This window comes from Phoxinus phoxinus (assembly GCF_949152265.1).
Source record: "Phoxinus phoxinus genome assembly, chromosome: 20".
Classification (NCBI taxonomy): domain Eukaryota; kingdom Metazoa; phylum Chordata; class Actinopteri; order Cypriniformes; family Leuciscidae; genus Phoxinus; species Phoxinus phoxinus.
Window position 1 is genome coordinate 16,970,682 of NC_136895.1, and position 20,531 is coordinate 16,991,212.

Genomic DNA, 20,531 nt, shown 5'->3' on the forward strand with positions numbered 1-20,531 from the left:
GTTAATGCTTTTTTATTTTAGTATGGACTTAATATTTTCAACATCTCTAACCGCCGCCATGCAGGTTTTCGGTTGTGGAGCCTTGCTGAATGGTGGCTATATTCGTCTTTTCACCTGGGGACAGCGGATGTTCTTTACCTATCCATTTGTGATGTGAGTGCCTAGATGGAAGGTGCCCTTTATGCCTTGGGCCAGTTTCCTCTTTAGAAAACTTAGACTACACTATTATGGAAGAAAAAGGCCACACAGTTCACAGACCAGCGAAAAAGGGGCGACGGCAACTAACGCATGACCCTTCAAGACATCCCAAAGCAGTCTGAGAAACTGAAGTAGGTGAATGCAGGCAGCACTTCACACATGGGAAATGTAGCGAACATGTAGTGGATGTGAAACTAACCCAGATGACCTTTGAGGAACCGACAACTTGAGAGGACACACTTAGATACAGGATGTGTCCCAAACGGCATGCTTGATGTGTACTTGTGGTCTTCCGATGGCCACGAGTTTGACACTTTAGGTTTCATAAGGATGCTATGGACCGTCAATGAACGCCAAATAAGGACCACAAGAGCTAAGGGTGACATTTGAGACAGGACCTCAGAAGTACAGGCTCCAGACGCCTGGGAATTTAGAGAACCGCAAGAATCCGATCGAAAGCAGCATCTCAACTCCTCAAGATGGCATATGGACATAATAAGCAGAGAAATTTCTATTTTAATGGCTATTATTTTTCAGCCTAAAAAAGGATACTCTCAAAAGTCTTCCTGAATTAAGTTGCCATAGCTACAAGACTTGAAGTCTTGGGAGATTCGAGGGGAAAAAAAACCATGAGAGCTAATGACAGGAACTCTCGTCTTGTCGATACTTCATTCAAATGAACAACTAATCCCACGTTTACACAAAGAAGCAAAGGTAGAATCTGTTTCCATGGGGAAAGTACGGACCCAAAAGATTCACCTCAGGTCAAGTAGATTAAACTATGACAGATCTGGCCGAACCCACAGAGATGATTGGAAATAAGAGCGTCGTCTCAGAGGGGAATAGGGCTTTTCATACAGTCGGTGATGAATTAAAGGGCTGTGAGTGGAGCCTGGCTGATAAGGGAACAGTGGTGTCGAAGCGATCCTTCATTGTTCTTGGTGACCTGCTTTTCCTCACAAGGTGTCAAGTCCATGATTTGACTCAATCGGTCTCGCTCCTTCAACCCAAACCTGTGTGACAAAGGGGCAACCTTTAGGGAAAAGGCACAAACGACAATCTTTATTTCTCTCCACACGACCAATTTCACTCACTCCTTGCACGGTTCGGACCAGTAACCTTCTGGCTACCAGTACTAAGGCTTATAGGGCCAGTTCAGCCCTTGAAAATTAGAAATGTTGATATTCCAAACCTGTATGACTGTATGAAACATAAAAAAGGGTATTTTGAAGAATGTTTTAACTGTTTTTATCCATACAATGACAGTCAATGGGGTCCAAAACAACATAGTTTGGAGCCCATTGACTTTCATTGTATGGGGGAAAAAATCTAAATATTTTCTTTTGTGTTCCACATGGCTGATGAGTAAATTACATTTTTCTTTTTGAGTGGAAAAGCTTCAACTGTTGAAACATTCACATTTACTTCTCTAATGTGACCTGTTTCCGAATTAAACAGGACATTCAAAGTGTAAGAAATCAGGAAATATTGAAAAGGGAAGTCAAGCAAGGGATGGAACAAATTATTACATTTTGATGAAAGACTACAATGTATTTTTTCTATGGAATAACATTTTGTGAACAAAATTACAGATAAAAATTATTGACAGGTTTTTCGTCAACAGTAATAAAGACTAGACGAAAATAGTGCATCATGGTAATAATTAAGAGATTTGAATTTAAACATACTGCACAGCAACTGGCGCAAAGTAGCAATGTTTGCAAATAATCCGATCATAGGCAATAATCTTGGAGGTTGGCCTTGATAAACCAAAGCAATTTGCTAGCAGGTTAATTAGCTCATTCAAACGCATCCTATCCAGATATAAGATTAATCTGATAAATACACTAAATAAATGTTATATTAAATACAAATATGTTAAATTACATCACTAACATTATTTTTGTCAATGTCAATCTGACTAAAATTAAGGTCATTTAATTCATTTAAATTGAATGATACCGGTAATTGAATTAAATTGAATTAATTTTAGTTGCCAGAAATAACATAAGTATTTTATAACAATTACGTTTGTTTGTTTGTGTGTGTGTGTGTGTGTGTGTGTGTGTGTGTGTGTGTGTGTGTGTGTGTGTGTGTGTGTGTGTGTGTTGATGATTATGGCATGACGAAATAGTGTAAATATAAAACAAAAAAGGTGACCTTTTTTGTTGAAAAATCATAAGACGACAAGTAATATGTAAACCAATGCCAATTTCATCTCAATGTGAGCTTGCAGAAGACGCACATAGCTGCACTGCAATGGCAGGTTGGATGAGCGGCAAAAAAGTGCTTGGAAAGTGAAGGCATTTGTAAATGGCTTGGCATGCAGTGAAGTCTGTTCAGAGGCAGCCTGCCAGAGCGTGGCAGGAGACGAGTCCAGAGAGAAAGGTGGAGAACGAGAGATAGAGAGCAAAGGTTTGCGCAAATGAGAGAAAATTCAAGGGGATAAAGAAAAAGAAAAAAGACAGGTCGGGGCCTCGTCTGGTTTGTCTGCGGAGACCTGCAGAGAGCGAATGCTGTCTCATTACCATCAGGGTCATTAGCTCCGGTCTGATCTCTCCGCAACACGCCAGCACAGCAACCCCCGAGAGAACATGTGAAAACACGCTCTCCAAAAGTGACACTTGTTCTGTCATTAAGTCATGAAGATCTCAAGAGTGCTAGAACAATTCCTCTGGGACACACGGTACACTCTCTCTCTGTCCTTCTCACTCCCTCCCCTTGTGCGTTTTCATAACCCGTTTGTTCACCCGCTAATGACATTAGCTGCCATTTCAGGCTCAGGCACATGATCCCTTGGTGGTTTTGCATGGAAAACAATAGGGAGAGATGTGGTGCTAAGGGACGGAAACAGGCCTGTGGATGCGCGTCGTCCCGCTCTCGATGATTTTAATTAATTTCTCATGATCAAAAGTGAAACATCGATGGGGTAAAAATTTCCTCGTGGTTTCCATGACAATGCAAGACGACTGTGTTCTCCCCTCCACACAGGATTTATTTGAAGAATTTGCAACCCGGAATTATTAATATTCAAATATATCCAAAAATAGACTGGCACAGAACAAGAGTTTTGATATTCAAGCGCCAGGATTCTGCAAGCGCTCTCCAACCAATCCATTCAACGGAGACGTGGAAACAGTTTCCGTTTTAGGCTAAGCTCACACATGGGTCATACTAAAAATGTAATTTAACAACATATTTCTTTATATTTTTACTTTGAAAAGTGTATTTAAATATATAAAGTCCATTTTTGTAGTCTAAAAATAATCTTAGTCTATTATGAGTTACAATTGAAATATATTATAAATTCATTTGAATTAAATTGATTTGAATTGCAATCTATACATAAAATTAATTGAATCATAGCCTATAATGATTAGGGCTTGTTAAATAATTAGATAATTAGTGAGTAAAATCCATTTAAATCATATTTAAATATACATTAAAAAACTTATGTAACCAATATATGTTTCACATTCTTTCTGGGAAAAGAAAGCATCACTACAACTGAAACTGAAAAGCAGTGTTTTAGCATTACATAAAAAGTAATGTCAATTTAAACAAAAAACTATTTAAACAAACAATAAAAAATAAAATAAACTATTTAAATACCAACAACTCTTTGCTCAACTTGGCAATATATAGTTTTATCAGGTAGGCCTACATTAAATCGATTTAACAGTAGGATTCAAGAAAGAAACAATACAGAAACCGAATAATCAAATGTAAAACTAAAACACTGCAGTCTTCACATAAAATAAATATACATTTGATTCATATTAAAGCTACAAAAGTCAAAAGCAGTGAGTTTTCTTTTGTTGTTTGACAGACAGCAGGTTTACTGTATTAGGCTGTTGTCACTTTAAGACCTAATGCACGGATTGACACATATCCGATTTCTTTCCCAACTGTTTGTTCACTTAAGTTAAAACATAACCGACAGTGTTTACATGAATACTCTGCAAGACAGGCATTTTGATATAACGGAGTGTGTATTTGACCGTTCGAGTGTAATAAGCTGCAAAAGTGAACTGAATTCGGGATCTGAGAGGAGCTTGGGGGGGGTGTCAACGCGCGAGAACCGCAATAAGTTGTTGTCCGCAGCTTATTGCACTTAAAGCTACACTGTGTAACTTTTTTAGTTTATTCTTAGCTAAAAACACTTAGTTCTTTCAAAAATATATGTGCTCATTAATGTATATTTACTTCGTTCAAGTAATAAAGTATTCTCGGGAGTGTATAATATGCCATTGAAAATACATACGGGTGAGGGGTTCGAATGTCGGTCGCCATGTTGCCCCTCCATCTTGAAAGTACATTAGCCAAAGAGGGACATACCCGTTAATTCAAGCTTTGCCTTTCGTCTCCGCAATTCACTAGCAGCGGCCCTGTTTTTACTTTTTGCTTTCCCTCTACCTCTACCTCTCCCTCACACCTCCGTCACATCAACTGATCTCTGCTCACGGAGAAAATGATATAGCCTACAATGTAAACTTTGCCTTACGCTAGTGATGTCGTACAATATACAGAATAACGATAGCACTGATAAAAGTTACTTTACTAAGATTAGCTTGCATTCGTCTGGAAACCTGATAGCTGATGTTAGCAATGAAATGGTAAAAAAATAACGAAAACATAAAACTATTATTCATTTTACATAGATGTCATAACCTATATGTTAACAGACAAATTAAATTAAATTAAATTACTGCAAATTATAATAGTTTTCTAAAGTAACCTCATCACTTGAAGGAATACTCATGGACGAGGTCGAACTGGAAGCCATGTTAATCTTGGACTACATTGGCCACCGTAGGAGTTAAAACGAAATCGGAATTGAGAGGAACAGAAACTAATATTCACTGGATGGTCATATACCTTTTCACCGCTAGATGGGGGTAAAAATCACACAGTGTAGCTTTAAAGGAGAACTCCGGGCAATTTTTAAGTTAATCTTGATCGTTATACCTTTGTGAGTACTGTCTATAGAAAAAAAAAACGAACCGGGTTGGTGCTTGCAACACGGAGCTGCTACAGCTAATGCCCAGAGCTCCCACTCAGCTAAAACATCAGTTATGGGGGCAAATACATAGTGTCTTTGTGCCTCTTAACAGACACAAAATGCAATTAAAATGTCTGTGCAACATGAACAGGGCCCTTACATGACAACAAGATGCGTTTAGCAACTTAGCCATTGTTTAAATTCACCTAAATAGTGTTTTAGACGGATAGCTGTAGTCTCGTGGGAACTCAGTTGTAGCCGGAAAAAGGTAAATAGCAGTGTGCAAGTGGGAGGAGCGTTGTGTGTGTGAAGAGTGATGATCGGAGTTGCTCACAAGGGAAGAAGAAATGGTTCGCATTTGTGCCGTTCCGAATTGTGGCAACAGAATGCGAAAATACAAGAATTTACATTTTCATCGTTTTCCTTTCCATGACCTCAAGATTCTGCAGTTGTGGCTAGTTGTACTTCAACTTGATGTGCAAACTCCCATAAGAGTACTACGCGCTAAAGATTACCGCATTTGCAGCGAACACTTTGACAAGGATGACTACACAGACACAACACAGCGGGGCCGGTTGAAGAAAAATGCCATTCCGCGGACGAAGACGGGTGCAACCGCTGTGGAGGTAATGTAAACTTTATTTATCCTTCCATTTGGGCACACACGGCTTGAGGAGAGATGTGCAGTAATACATGTACTCCCACCTGCACACTGCTATTTACCTTTTTCCGGCTACAACTGAGTTCCCATGGGACTTCAGCGCGAGACTACAGCTAGCCGTCTAAAACACTATTTACGGTAGGTGAATTTAAACAATGGCTAAGTTGCTAAACGCATCTTGTTGTCGTGTAAGGGCCCTGTTCATGTTGGACAGACATTTTAATTGCATTTTGTGTCTGTTAAGAGGCACAAAACCACTCTTTATGTATATGCCCCTATAACTGCCGTTTTAGCTGAGTGGGAGCTCTGGGCATTAGCTGTAGCAGCTCCGTGTTGCAAGCACCAATCCGGTTCGGGGTTTTTTCTATAGACAGTACTCACAAAGGTATAACGATCAAGATTAACTTAAAAAATTGCCCGGAGTTCTCCTTTAATAACTCTTTTTAACATCAAGCAAGTCAACCGCAAGTAAGTCGCATGCCCAGTCTATTCTCTGCTGTATGCGTTGACCTAAAAGTGACTTTTCGCAACGTTTTGAGGTACCCTATTAAAACCATTCAGACATTGCAAGACTTAGATATATGCATATCGCAATGTGTACATTTGCGATGTACAATCACATCATTGATTCACAAGTGTGCAGCACAGAATCTCCTTGCCTAAAATAGATGCTCTTCCATTACCCTCCAACTCCACCACCTCCTTTCTTCCTCTCCCTTATCATTCACAGGAACATCCGGAGCTCTCTTCCCTCCACTGTGGCACCAGATGTCGTAATAGTCAAGCAACAACCACCCGAAAGTCCCATATCCAAAGAGATGGGAGAGGAAAGGGCGCTGCACGTGAGAACAATGTCTAGGCACTCATTTTCAGTTATAATTAATACACGTCTCAAAGCAAGTCCAGAGCAGGAGGGGGTCCATCTATGTTCCCTTGGGAAGGCTGCTTAGCCGCATGGGCGGCCGCTATGGTGCAGCCAAATGAAGTCTGGTGATACTCCAAGAACGCTGCTGGAGACGGAACGGATGTCTCGTGGCATTTCATTTAGAGCGAGATATCTGAAATCCCTTGGAAAGCAACGTGGTTTAGCATCCCAGCAGAGGTGGGGTCTCACCTGAGAGAATGGAGGAAGTAAGTGTGAAGACATGCCAAGTTTGGATCCTGCATGCTGGGGATGGCAGGTCTGCATGAGCTGCCAGGACTCAACAGCTGGGTTCACTCCTGCGGGAGCTGCAATGGCACTGGCATCAAGCCAGTGGGTATGAGCTAAATATATATTAGCCCTATAAAACAGGGCTCGACAATAATTTTTCTGCTAGTTCAGATTTTATTTGCCCTGCCAACTTTTTCTCTTTTTTTTACCAGAAGGTAATTATCATTCATTTAGCTATGCATTTTCATACTTACTAACATCTACATTAGCCAGCTAGATAGTATTATCTTGGTGAAAATTTGGCATAAAACATTTTTTTCCCTTACACAAATAATATTCTAATATTTTCCATCCTTATTGTTAAGTCCTGTTAACACAAAAAAATGTGACCAAACAGAGATCACTGGGGACACAGATGCAAACTTGTGCCCAAATCCAGGACTAAAAATCAAATAATTTCATTTAAAAAAATCAGCGGTGGATACATGATTGCGTGACTTACAATAAATTGCCAATTCCATTTTATCAAATGCAATGACAATATCCTTATCTGACTTACCGAAATTCAGAATGCATGTAGATGAAGAATACTATTATGTTCTTCATCCAATAAGATCCCATTCATCCCTATATTAAAAACGCTTTATATCTTTGGTCCTCGCCCCAAATAAAAAAGGTCAAAAATGGACTTTTGCTTTTCCAATTCTGTAACCTTTACCAAGTTTTCAATCTGTGATGAATGCATTGAAATTTTTGGATAGCTGCTATAAAATGTATACTTATCAAGATTATACTTACTGATGGAAAATCATCACAGCTTTGGAGACCATGGTCATGATCCACCCCCCCAAAAAAGGCTTATTCCCCAACCTCCCAAAATTCCTCAGCTCCAGCATGTACAAAAGGACAGATGGCAGTATTCTCGGATGGGCATGCGACCAGCCTAATAGTGAGGAGTGGACAGCTGTCCGTGAATGTTAGCATCAACAGACCGCGGGCCATTCAGCTGCTCATGAGTGGGTCAGGGCCGGCAGTACAGAGTCGGAGAATCCTCAGACCTCACGGCTATATCGCTAATCATCTGCTAAGTGTGGGATCTTTGCGCTGTATTGCATAATACATCAAAAACCATTAGGCAGCTTCATTACAGATGTACAGATTAATCTGGGTAGGGTTAACGAAGGGAAGAGATTTTCTTAGGTTAATGCAACTGGGAACAGACCCGAGAGCAAACTAATATGTGAGGACCAGGAATGGCTATAGCGCTGTCAGTTTAAAGGGATAGTTTACCCAAAAATGAAATTCCTGTAATTAATTACTCACCCTCATGTTGCCTACTTTTTTTTAATACTATGTATTCGGACATACAACTTTGCTGTACTGTATTTCGCATAGGGTATAGTAGAGAAATATTCAATTTTCAATGCAGTGTAACACTACATTAAACAAAGTTCCTTGCCCAAAAGCACAATGACAAACTTTCATAGACTGTCCCTTGTGGGGTTATAACCCACAACCATTCAGTTACTACAACAGATCTAACCACTAACCTATACCACCCACAGATAACAGCGTGAAGAGTGCCTGGGTGGGTTAGGTATCCTTTTAAACACTCACTTTACACCACAAGTACCAATATCCCACTTAGAGAATGTGAAGAGAGCGAAGCCCTAATAAACAGCCATTAGGTCCAGAGACAATGGGGATTCGCATTGTGTCCAATGAGGATGCGCGAGTGCTTCACCTTTGATTAGCCACAGAAAGGGCCAGGTGTTCCTCCAGCTCATGGTCGTGCAACTCAGATCCTTTTGATGGAGGAGAATGCCTCTTGAAGCTGTGTGGCAGCACAGATTAATATTAAAAGGAATTCATAATATGGCACGCAAAGGATTTTCATAAATATTCACAGGCCTGGACGGTAAGCTCCACTCAGTTGTGTCCATGAATATGGATGAAAGACTGGCAGGGTGAACAAATGTCTTCAAGTATATGAGAAAAGAAGCAACATCAAGAGAAATCACAAAATTGTTCACTCTTAGAGGCAAATGCTAAGACTCCACAGCAAACAAGTGTGATAGATGTGATTTTAAACAACAGTAACTGCATATTTAATATGTACATTACATTATATTGCCAGTAGTCTCGCAGAAAATACATAGTTTACCTTTAAACAGTATGGCGGGATCACAAAAGGTCTAAATCGGTAAAACAGCACCATAAAAGGTCTAAATCAGAGACGACAAATAAGAAACACCATGACAGGTGGCAATTTAAATGTCTGCCGGAAGTATTCTTTTTTTATTAAGAATTTTAAAAAGTATCATATGATAAATATTAGTAGCCTATAAATAAAATACACATACAATTAAAAATTTTAATAAATATAGGCAAGAATAAAAGTAAACGTATTCTTAAAAAAAAAAAAGTTGAAATCATGCAAATCAAATACAATGCAATTTAATTACGTTCAAATACACGCCCCTGAGATATATATATATTCAAATGTATTTATTAGGATAAACCCCTTGAGATGCACCATCTCATTTTCGAGGGGGTCCTAATATAACAGTATATACATACTGTTAGGTCTGTAACGGTACATGCATTCATCCCGATTCCGAACAGTACAGTACGGATTTCCCTGTTCGGTGCATGCAGTCGCACGACAAATACATTGTCACAGGCGAGCCACACTCCAATCCAGAGGGGGGAGCGTGCGGTAATGTAATGCTGTTTGCTACCAGTAAAAAGCGCAGAAGAAGAAAAGACGATCGATATGTTTACATCTCTCAACCAGTTTCAACTGCAGAAAGATATCAATAAAACAGCTTGAGAATAATATCGCATGTAGCATTACATTTACCTTAGGCATTTAGTGTCAACAGCAGGTTAATTCGCTAGAGAAATTAACTCGAGAAGCATTTCGTATAAGCACTATATTAGCCTATTCATTATATTTACTTAACCTGTTAGTAAAATATATATATATTTTTTATATACGTTTAAGACACAAAGTCTTAAAAGTAACACGATAGATTAACACAAAAGGAACAGTGTACAGCATTTTGTAAATATGTGCTATGTCTATATATGTAAATATAACACTTTTGCACATCATGAGGATAGTGTACTGTAAAGCCTGTTTTGCTTTTAGCACCTAACCTCAAATCTTCTTTTAGAAGTACAATAAAAAAGGTCAGGGGCATGACAGAAGCATGACCGGAGTGCAGTCTAAAAATACATTACAGGGACCAGCACTGTTATCCTCAGCTCAACCTGCGCCAGCATCTCGCTGACATTAGGCTTTCTTGTGCAGGCTGCATCAGCAAGAGTCTCGAAAAGAGAGGAGCCATAATGAGACCCTGAAACATGAAGAACCACACAACACCAAACCAACTTGGTCCTGCCTCATTTCAAATAGGTGTACAAATTGCATTGGTATAAAAGTACACATTTTTCTGCATCAATGAGATAAACTGTGTACAAGACAAAAAGTGTGTGTACAATAAAATATCGCCAAGAACGGTGTCCTTCTCGCAGGCTGCACGCACTGAGCATGAGCAGTGTAGTCCAATTTGCACAAATGAACATACAACTCATTCAGCGTAGTCCAATACACAAACAGTTGACTATTAAGCCAATATATATAATCTACAGCGTTAGCTGCAAGAAAATGTATTTTACCATAAATGTGCTAGAATTAAATACATTTAAAAACAACTGTTGTGTAAGCTGACAGCAGAGAATGGAAACCAAGCGACAGTACAAAAAATGCCAATAATTAACTTATAACAGTCTGCTATTTTGTGTCAGGCCAAAAATAAAGCTACGAAAAGACCTGAAACAACCTATACTAATACATTTGCCAAAAAAACACAAGCCTTTTTTTGTCAGTGTCTGTGACAAGGCATACATTACCTTCAATGTCGGCAAAGGCCAGTGCCCCGGAGCAGCTGTGCCGGCCAAACATCAATTCACACGGCCATTAAGATGCGCTAGACTCTCAAATCTCCCATAGCAAGACTGACACTGCTTTTAAATGAGACCTTAGCCTGGTATCCACAGATATGAAATTGTCACTTCAAATCAAAAGGGAAAAGGTATTTGGGTTGAGTTACAATAAAGATACAAGAAGGATGTTGTACGCATTTTAAGGTCACATAACAAGTGTAAGCAAGCGGAATGAGACGTACTGTTAGTGACCGCTGAGAGCACTCATGTTTTATTCATGCTGGTGCCAAGGTCCAAAGCCTCCCATGATCATGGAAACATTTGATGTGCTCATTAGATTTCAAAAAGGTCACTTCATTTTCCCCCCTCGCTCTAACTGCACATGTGTAATTTCCCTTCTGAAGGGAGCTGTAACCTTTTTAGAGGCAGCCGCCGAGTGCCAACCCTGCTGCGTGTGCAGTCTGGGGCCGCTGCGCTGGGATCAGTTTGCCCTGAAGCCTTAGAGGACATGGCCAACTTAAACTCTGACCAGCCTCTACGGACAGCTCTGGAAACATTCGACATACATTTGGTCGACATACATTGAGATGCAGAAGGAATCAGGATCTTTACCATGCTGAAATCAAGAAAGTTGTTGCATTAGAGAGAAATTAGAAAGAGAATGAGAAGTGATAAAATTGTAATTTATTGACGTGAAATCCAGATTAACTACAGCCAAAAGATGCAGTCATCGCAAATCAGTGTTCACTGTTCAAGTTTATTGTACTGGCAGCGACAGCAAAACCAAAGTGCCTCACAAAAACAAAAATCTCTGAACTAAAAAAATATATATATTGTATTTTTATTCTTTTGTTTCATAATCAGAAAAAAAATTGGACAGAGACATCATAGGTTCATCAGCAAAATAAATACAGGAATATACTGCTAGTTCATCAGTTTCACATCCATTGGATGTTGAAAAATAAATAAATAGTCAATTTACTCTAAGTTTTTAATTAAAAAATAACACCCTCACCATTTAATTTCTATTCTTATTATCTTTTTCATTTCTTCATTTCATCTACTGCACATCAACTAGCCTAGTTGTATTTTTTTTTTTTTTTTTTAGAGCTGGGAAGTTTAGCCAGTACAGGGCTGTAACATCAACCAGCAAATAAATGTTTACAGGCATAAACAAACAGAAATATGCACACAAAAAAAGCAGGAGCAGTTTTTTTTATTAAACCACCATTATTCATTGCAGAAACTAATATGACAGTAAGTATTATGCTTCAGAGACAGCCACATAACTGCGTAAAATAATTGGAACGTAAAAAAAAATTGGAATATATAAAATAATCTTAAGTAAAAACAAAACTACACAATTTGTGTATGCATGTTTTTCTGCAGATCACATGCCAAAAATAGCTGTGAAATGTACAAGTATTTGAATGTGAAAAACAATTATATTCTCCCAGTCCCATCACCCATTTGAAACTCTTTAAAAAAAATGTGCTTAACATAACTATTAGAAAGAGATAAAACTAAGAACGTAATTAAAAATATTGAATGAAAAATAAATCAATAGACTTAAGACAAAGAAAATATGTTTTGGACATTCATACATTAAAGTGAGTGGAAAGAATCCTCTGCTCAAGGTAATGTGAACGTCAAGTTAAATTAAAGCTGATCTGGCAAAAATATGAAATTAAAAAATAAAACATGCTGAGTTGCATGTTTCTCAAAGGGTCACTGCAGGCAAATAGGTCTAATTACAAACAGCTAAGGCTTTACACCACTGGGGAGCTAAACTACAGTCCACAACTATTCCAGGCATTTGTTGATATTGTGCGCATGTGGTATTTCAAGATTTCCTACAAAAAGATCAGATCTAGAAAGAAGAGTTTGAAAAAATAAAGACAGACCAAGCTGTTTGTCCTTTGCTACATCGCTTTTGACATGATTTGCCTGTGTTTATTTTAGATTCAAGACACACTGTACCATAAAAGCCACTAGGAGAAGACCTTTGCTAAAATGAACTAGTTAACAAGGTCTTTAAGCTCTCATTCTTTTGAAAAGCAACTGTTTTTATAGTTACAGCTGCTACACAAAACTCAAAACTCAACAAATATCAAAACAACCAAACCAGCAACATGGGTAATGTGCCTAAAAAGTGTGCTCAATATTTAGAAAGAGCTAGCACAAGCAAGAGCTTTGAACCCACCCCCTGGCTTTGTCTTGTTAATATTTTGCTCCAAAACGCTCTAAACTGCATAATCTCTAGGTTGTCAAGCAGGTTGTGGCCCGTGACCATTCAGTGGTATTTACAGGACCAAGGCAGGTGTCATCTTAATATTTACAAGAAATGTAGATCACATGACTACTAGACAACTTCATCCTCACTGTGGATAATTTCTTCAATCTCTATATAAGAACCTACCAAGTTTCAATACAAGTTACAATTACATTAAAATCTGGGCTAAATCCTTTGCAACAACATTTAGCAGCTTAAGACTGATCCAAGCAACCCTCTGCAGATCTTCAGATGGAGCAGGAGTTGGCTCTCTTCCTCGGCTTTGGCTCGCTAAAGTCCTTGTCATCATGAGTGCAGGGGCTGAAAGAGCAGGAGGAGCAGAGCGTCTGCGAGAGTCTACGCATCCCCAGCCGGAATACACTGTTGGACAGGCTATAAATGACGCAGTTGCAGAAGCTGTTGCTAATTGCTAACCAGGTGGTCACAAAGGAAAGGGCAGGGCTGTTCAGCACATGGGAGCTCTCCAGAAGGAAATAGAAAATGTAGGGGAGCCACAACATGTAGAAGACACTGGTGATGCGAAAAAGCACCATAGCATACCGTCGGTCTGGACCGTGACCTGCTTGGTTGCCGCCTTCGGCAGTTTCCATCTCTTGACTGGGAAAGCGTGCTCGACGCTCGCTGATCTCTCGATTGTGCTGCTGGCAGATGCGGAAGATGTGGAAGTAGGTGAAACAGACTACTAGGGCTGCAGGAGCGTACAGCAGGCAAACAACAAAGCCAGTGAAGAGTGCAGATGTTGGCCAAGAGTGGGCACACCATTCAAAGATATCCCCATGGTACCCCGGCTTACCCCAGCCAAAAAAAGAAGGGAGAAACACCATGCAAGAGTAGATCCATATGAGTATGATGCAGCATCGAAGACGGCAGGGTGTTACCAGTTGGTTGTAGGATAGGGGTTTGGTAATAGCCAGATAGCGGTCCATGCTAATGCAAGCCAAACAAGCCATTGAAACACTCTTGAGCACAGAGATGACGTAGCTGAACACCTGACAGGTGATTGGCTCTTGGATACCAGCTGGGTAATGGAGCAGCGAAAGGGTGGGAACCAGGCAACTTAGCCCCACCAACAGATCCGCATAGGCCATAGTCTGGATGAAGTAGCTGGTGGTGTAGTGGTGTAACAATGGGGCACAATGAAACACAAAGATCACAGTCAAATTCCCAGCGATGATGAGTACAGTCAGCAACACAATGACCGCAGTCTCTAAGACGCAAGCCTCCACAGCCTTATTCTGTGCCCAGCTTAGAGGGCAGGAGTGGTTTAGGGACATGCTAAATTGACTGCTAAGGCTGCCGTTCGCAGTGGGGACCGGTTCGATCAGCCCCGATCGGTTCATTGTCTCGGACCTTGTCCACTTGGATAAGGTTCCGTTGTCCTAAACGCAGTGCAGATGGCCTGCAAAGTGATCCTGTGTCTGTGCCTTCTCAGTAATCTCTTCCAGCAGAACTCAATCTTCTGTCTTTTCCCCTTTACCTCGATCTTTCACATGGCTGGATCTCAATGAAATGAGCATTGGCAAAAATCAATATAGTCCGTAAGGAGAAGAAAAAAAGGTGCCCAGCGCTCCTCTGAAATCAGTCATGCTTGGGAGCAGTTCAGTAATTGTCAGACAGAGATATTTCCTCCACAAACTAAAGCTGCTGGAAACAGGAACAATCACAAAAGGGTTGCATGTCTGTGCTGAAGGCCGGATGGCAAAATTGTCCACAGCATTGCAATGAAGTCAACCAATTCCTTAAGTTGTCCTCTTAAGGGTAAAATGTGCAGGATTGTTGGATAAGGAAATGAAGATCAAACGGTTTCCTGTGACCAGTGAAGACAATATAAGAAGGATTAAGCATATTATAAGATAAATGTAACCAAAAAAATATCAAGAAAGTCCTTGGGTCATATCTACTCCTGAGTCCCACAAAACTTGTATTTCAAGAATTGCAAATGTCTCAAAAAAATTCCAATCATATTAGTTTGTCACAGAACAATAACATGCACCCGGTTTTGCTTTTGGAATAGGCACCTCTTGGCCACTGAACCGACCCCCTTTCTATAGTCCGAATGAAAACACAGACACTCTAGACAAACACAGGACAGCATATGAGAGTTGCCAGAGCTATCACTGCACAGAGCGCTGCTCATAGCCTGCAGGAGTCTGAGCGAGGCAAAACGGAACTAATCAAAATTTCAAGATCAGGTTCTGGGGGGCCACAGCGAAGCCTTTGGTCTTCTTTGCTCCCAATCCAATTACTTTTCATGAACTTTACTATGCATATCGGATAAAAGCAGGGCACGTTTAAAAAAGAGAGACCTGTGTTTTCCGAAAGAGGTATATAGCTGCTTACATGAAGATGTCTCCTCAGATAGCGTCAGGACAGCATGCACTGGGCATCCTGTCTGCATTCCACATGTTCTCAGTTTCCATCCACGGTTCCGTTCAAAGCTTTGCACATCACTTGGCATGCCAGTCTCTGCATCTGATTAGTTGTACATGCCCAGCTTTTTTCTTTCTGAGGTAGACCTCGTCGTCTCTTCGCCAACTTCCCTGCGACACATTCCGTAAGAAAGTCTCCTTTGAAATATTCAGTCCTTCAACAAAAGTGGAAAATCTGCGTACCGCTCCTGTCCTTGTCAGCTCTCTGCGACCTGCGAGGCAAAGCAGGTTGACAGCAGTTCCCGCCGAGCGTACGGAGTACAGAACGCACTTTGAAATAAAGAATTAAAAATTGAGGCCAGCAAAAAGGTGAGAACAATAATAATTTGAACAGATCTATTCCAAACCGTGCAGCAAAGCAGAAATGAGCTGAAGAAAACAGAGCAGCCCCTCACTGCCAGTGCTCAGAGATGCTGAGTGGCTCACAGTTTCCTCTCCCCCTTCGCAGTCTCGCTCTCTCTTCCACTGTGCCTCTCGATCACATTCGCTCCCTCCCTCCTTTCCCCTCTCACCATCTCTCCAACTCTCCTCCCTCCCCTTTTGACGGCACCTGAGGTCTTCTTTCTCACACAACACCTCACAGCACACTGCTCTCTCTCTTACCTTCTTTCCAATGTTCTCCCTCTTTTCTCATTATCCTCCTCTTCCTGCACACCCTGAAGAGGTTTCCCCATTCAAAAATAATCACAGACTCCCATATCTCCCTTTTTATCTCCTACAGCTCCCCGTTTTATTATCCCTCGTTCTCATTTTCCTTCCTGCTTCAAGTCACTTACACAGACCAGTGCCCAAGCGCAGCAATGCCTGCCCCTTGGTTACAGTTGCCAGGCATTTCAGTTAGCCAGGACCCTCCCTCACAGCAGCTGACATGGTGCAACAAACAAATTAAGAGACTCTGAGGGGGGGGGGGGGGGGGGGGGGGGGATTTCATTCCCCTGGAAGGATATTATCGCCCGAGTCTTCTCTAACACAATCACAAATTCAGATCTTCAGCAGATTTACTGACAAGTTTGCTAGACATAATTACAACAAGAGGAGCTCATAAAATACAAAGGGATTACGAGAATGACAGTCAATGTTTCCTGCACAGCTGCACTGCTGCTAAATGTTCAAGCCCCGTGGCAAAACAATTTCATATCCGAGCAGAGTTGTGAGCTTGCAGTCCTGAACTGAACGTGATGACAAAAAATTGTGGCTGGAAAAAAGAAAATAAATAGACAACACTTACGCAACTTTGTCCTTACAGACTGCACTCAGTGAGGTCTATAATTCCCAGAGAAAGCAATCCTTTAGCATCCCTATTCATCTCAATGGGGGTTGCGGAAACAGAAACAGGGTTCCAAATTCATTAAACCTAAATGACTAAATGGTTGCCTATAATTGACAATGACCAGGTTTCCATTTAGAAAATATAGCAAAAGTTTTGCGCAAATTTGTAACGTCGATAATAAACTATTGCAAAAGGACGGTGTTTCCATTAACTAATGCCATGTGACTAAAACTACATTTTTTCGTCTCACGATTAGTTATTCCAAAAATCATGGCAACGGATGTTAGTAGGTTTACTTATATCGTAGCCCCCGCACTAGACATTATTTTTAAACGAAGGAGACGTAGGCGTATTATCTAAGCATTAATGGCAAAGAAAGCCCCTTATACATGGGAGCGGCTACCTATAAGATGCTTCTGGGTGTAAGATCTGCTTCGAGGTCTTGATAAATTGTGGCACTTCTTTGATGTTTAGAATCCAGTATTCCCATAATTCTTTTGTCTTTTATGAGTTTAATAAATAACTCTGTCTCATCTTCTGTCTAAACATACCGCGCCTTCTGTAAAGAAGGATCATGTGAAGAATGACGGCAGGTGACCTGTAAATGCGGGGGAAAAAACGTTTCCATTGCAGTTTTGCTAAATATTCCTTTTTAGAATTGCCTGAAAAAACACCTCATGCGAGCGTACAAACTTTTTTACGATATATGTGCGAAATTGACATGTTTACATTGGGTGCATTTTTAATACGCAATTTCAATTAATGCAATTTGAAGAGTAATGGAAACGCAGCTAATGACAATTATGTAGTTAATGTTACAGACAACTGAGCTTTGCTGTTTTTATTCAACAAAAATAGCCCTAGTTATTATTTAACATGATTTTAGGTCAAATTAAAATACAGAATTCTGCAGTAAACAATGGCACATTCTGGCAAAATGTATACATACGATGATCCATAATTTGTGGTACAAGATACTACTGAACAAAAGTGGCAGGTAGAGGCCTGTATAAATGATTCATCACAAAGGAAGAGAAAAGGCTAGAGAAAACAATGACCATAATCCTCTTCATCTGAGCTTTTGATCCAAGTGACTCTGACTGTACAGGGACAGGAAGGGCACTCTGGCTCTCATCACCACACTGGCTGAACAAGTACAGGTCAATATGACAGATGGACTTGATTTGGCATAATTTACAGCAATAGTAATTAAATTAAACTGGACACTTTACATCATAATTTAATTTTAATAAATGCCCCTGGTCTTTTTTTTTTTAATTATGACAGCTTTCACTGAAAAGCCTTTTTCACCTGCATGGGTGGAGAATAACAATTTTCACCAATAATGTAATAGTCCACTTTTCCAGTGCTGTTATTAATAACTAAAAAAATCTTAAAATATTTGTTGTTAATTAAAATATAGACATAAATATAATATAAAAACTAAGACGTAAATACTTAAATTGTAAACGTTTCCTTGGGAACTAACAGTAATAAAATATGTATAATTTTAACTTAAGTACAAAAATTTCAAAAACTTTCACTGAAATAAAAAGAAAGCTAAATAAAAAAATATATAAAAAGCACAAAATTATATAAAAAAATTCTAATAATAATGGGGGGAAAAAAGACAAATAAAAGGCAATTCAAAATATACACAATCCAATCAATCTGAATGAATAAAATAAAGTTAAAAAAAACATCCCGTAAACTCTGGAAAATGAAATAAACCTGCATATAAATAAAAATATGTATATGCTTTGAACGCCGTTTTCATGTTGTTTTTAGACAAAAAAGATTTTTGCTAAAGATGCAGTCTAAACAGACATAAAAATATCACCATAAACCTGACACGAAAAGTTCACTTACGCCTTATAATCGCATTCAAAAGTTTTCATGTTTAAAATGTTGAACAAACAACTTGCAGTCAGTCCGGAGGCATGCGTGTAGCAGTGATTCAAACCTTTGCACACATGACCAGAGGAGACGAGTGTATGAAGTGTGTCTCTCAGTAATGCAAACTGTCATTTCTGTGTCAGCAGTGAGCTGACCCCGGCGACACAGTCTGATAACACACGCTATGAGGGGGGCCTACCCCATCTACTCTACAGCGCAGATAGGGGCCAAATTCCATTCCAACATTTACAGTGCCATAAAGCGAGACGTGTAAAAAACAAACCCAAAATGCTTTCTCATTGGCGACTGTTGTGTCGTTGCGAGAATGAAATGATGTTGTTTGAGGGTTATTGATTCTCAGGGAGGTGGAACGGGCGTATGAGGAGGCCACTAATAGAAGCCTTATAGTCCAGAGTGAATGGCAGCTCAGTCACTAGATGTAGACTGCATTAAGATACATGTCGGGCTGTGCTGGGAACAGGGGTCTATTGTGAGGGAGGGGCAGCTGGTCGGAGGAAACTGGGATGGCATTGTGGGCAAGTCTCAAACATCTCATATACTGGGAAAATGGCAGCTCACTTACTGGTCCAAAGGCAAATCGTTGAGTACACTGTAAAAAAAAAAAAAAAATGTAATCCCATAGACTAGCATTGAACGAAAAGGCAAAGATGGCTTGCGATTAAAAATAAGGTGCCGTCACATTAGCAAAGTTTCGAATTTCACATTTTTGCCCATAGCATAGCGATGTATGAAGCATAGCAAACACAGCAGTAACTTTCAAACAAAGCAGCTTTCTATTGGTCAGTGTGGCGAATTCACACGACCAACTTAAATATCAGCGAAACCTGCATGGTGAACCTTTCCGCATTCGAGTGAAACTCTTGATCGTGTGGATTCCTACTGGAATGACTGGATTTCGAGTTAAGCAAGGGTTAATGTGAACGGTCCTTTATCTTTGTGATGGGAAATCAGTTAGCTACATTTTTACATTTTCTGAAGAAAAAAAATGTGACCTCCCTGAGGTCTTTCATTCAACGTCTTTCATTCAACTAGACAACACTGCACAAACCCACCCGCACTCAACAAACAAAAACTACTCTTGCAATTCCAGAATATGCAAAAAACATTGTATTGAAATGATCCTCCATCAAAGATTTCATTACATGCTCCATAAAGACTGTAATCTACTTAAGGAGGCTTGTGAAGACTACATAATCAATCCCACCAACCATTTGAAATAGAAGGTGGTACAACAGTCGTGTCGAAAAATTCATATTAATACGAAATGCTGGACGCAGCCCAGCGATTTGTCTAAATGGCTGAAAGGATCCTTCTTGGCATGAGACAGTCGGGATGTTTCATGCTCCGTTACAATCTTGTAATCAAACAATTTACTCCAGCCTAAGGATCCGTGTGCCTCAGCTGAGTACAATGACTTACAATTTGAAGAGGCATGTGAAAGCACAATGGTAAGTGATTAAATGAGAAAAACACTTAATTTTACTTTCTTTTTTTATTCTTAAAAGTATCATACATAACAAATCAATCTTGTAGACTTATTAAGAAAAGTGCATATTTTGAATAAAATAAAATTAAGCCTTCTTTTAGGGAAGAGTATGAATATTTCTTTTCAATAATGTCATCAAAAGTTTCTTTTCTTGTCTGTAAATAAAAAAAA

At 39.8% G+C, this 20,531-nt stretch overlaps 2 protein-coding genes across 4 annotated transcripts in view; both read right to left on the reverse strand.

The window, feature by feature from the left end:
• Positions 1-20,531, reverse strand: part of rabgap1l (RAB GTPase activating protein 1-like) — an 81,271-nt gene that overhangs the window by 36,754 nt on the left and 23,986 nt on the right. The window lies entirely within an intron of this gene.
• On the reverse strand, positions 11,635-16,150 carry gpr52 (G protein-coupled receptor 52). Its single transcript, XM_079593276.1, has one exon. The coding sequence runs from the start codon at positions 14,596-14,598 to the stop codon at positions 13,486-13,488; it is 1,113 nt and encodes a 370-aa protein (XP_079449402.1). The 5' UTR covers positions 14,599-16,150; the 3' UTR covers positions 11,635-13,485.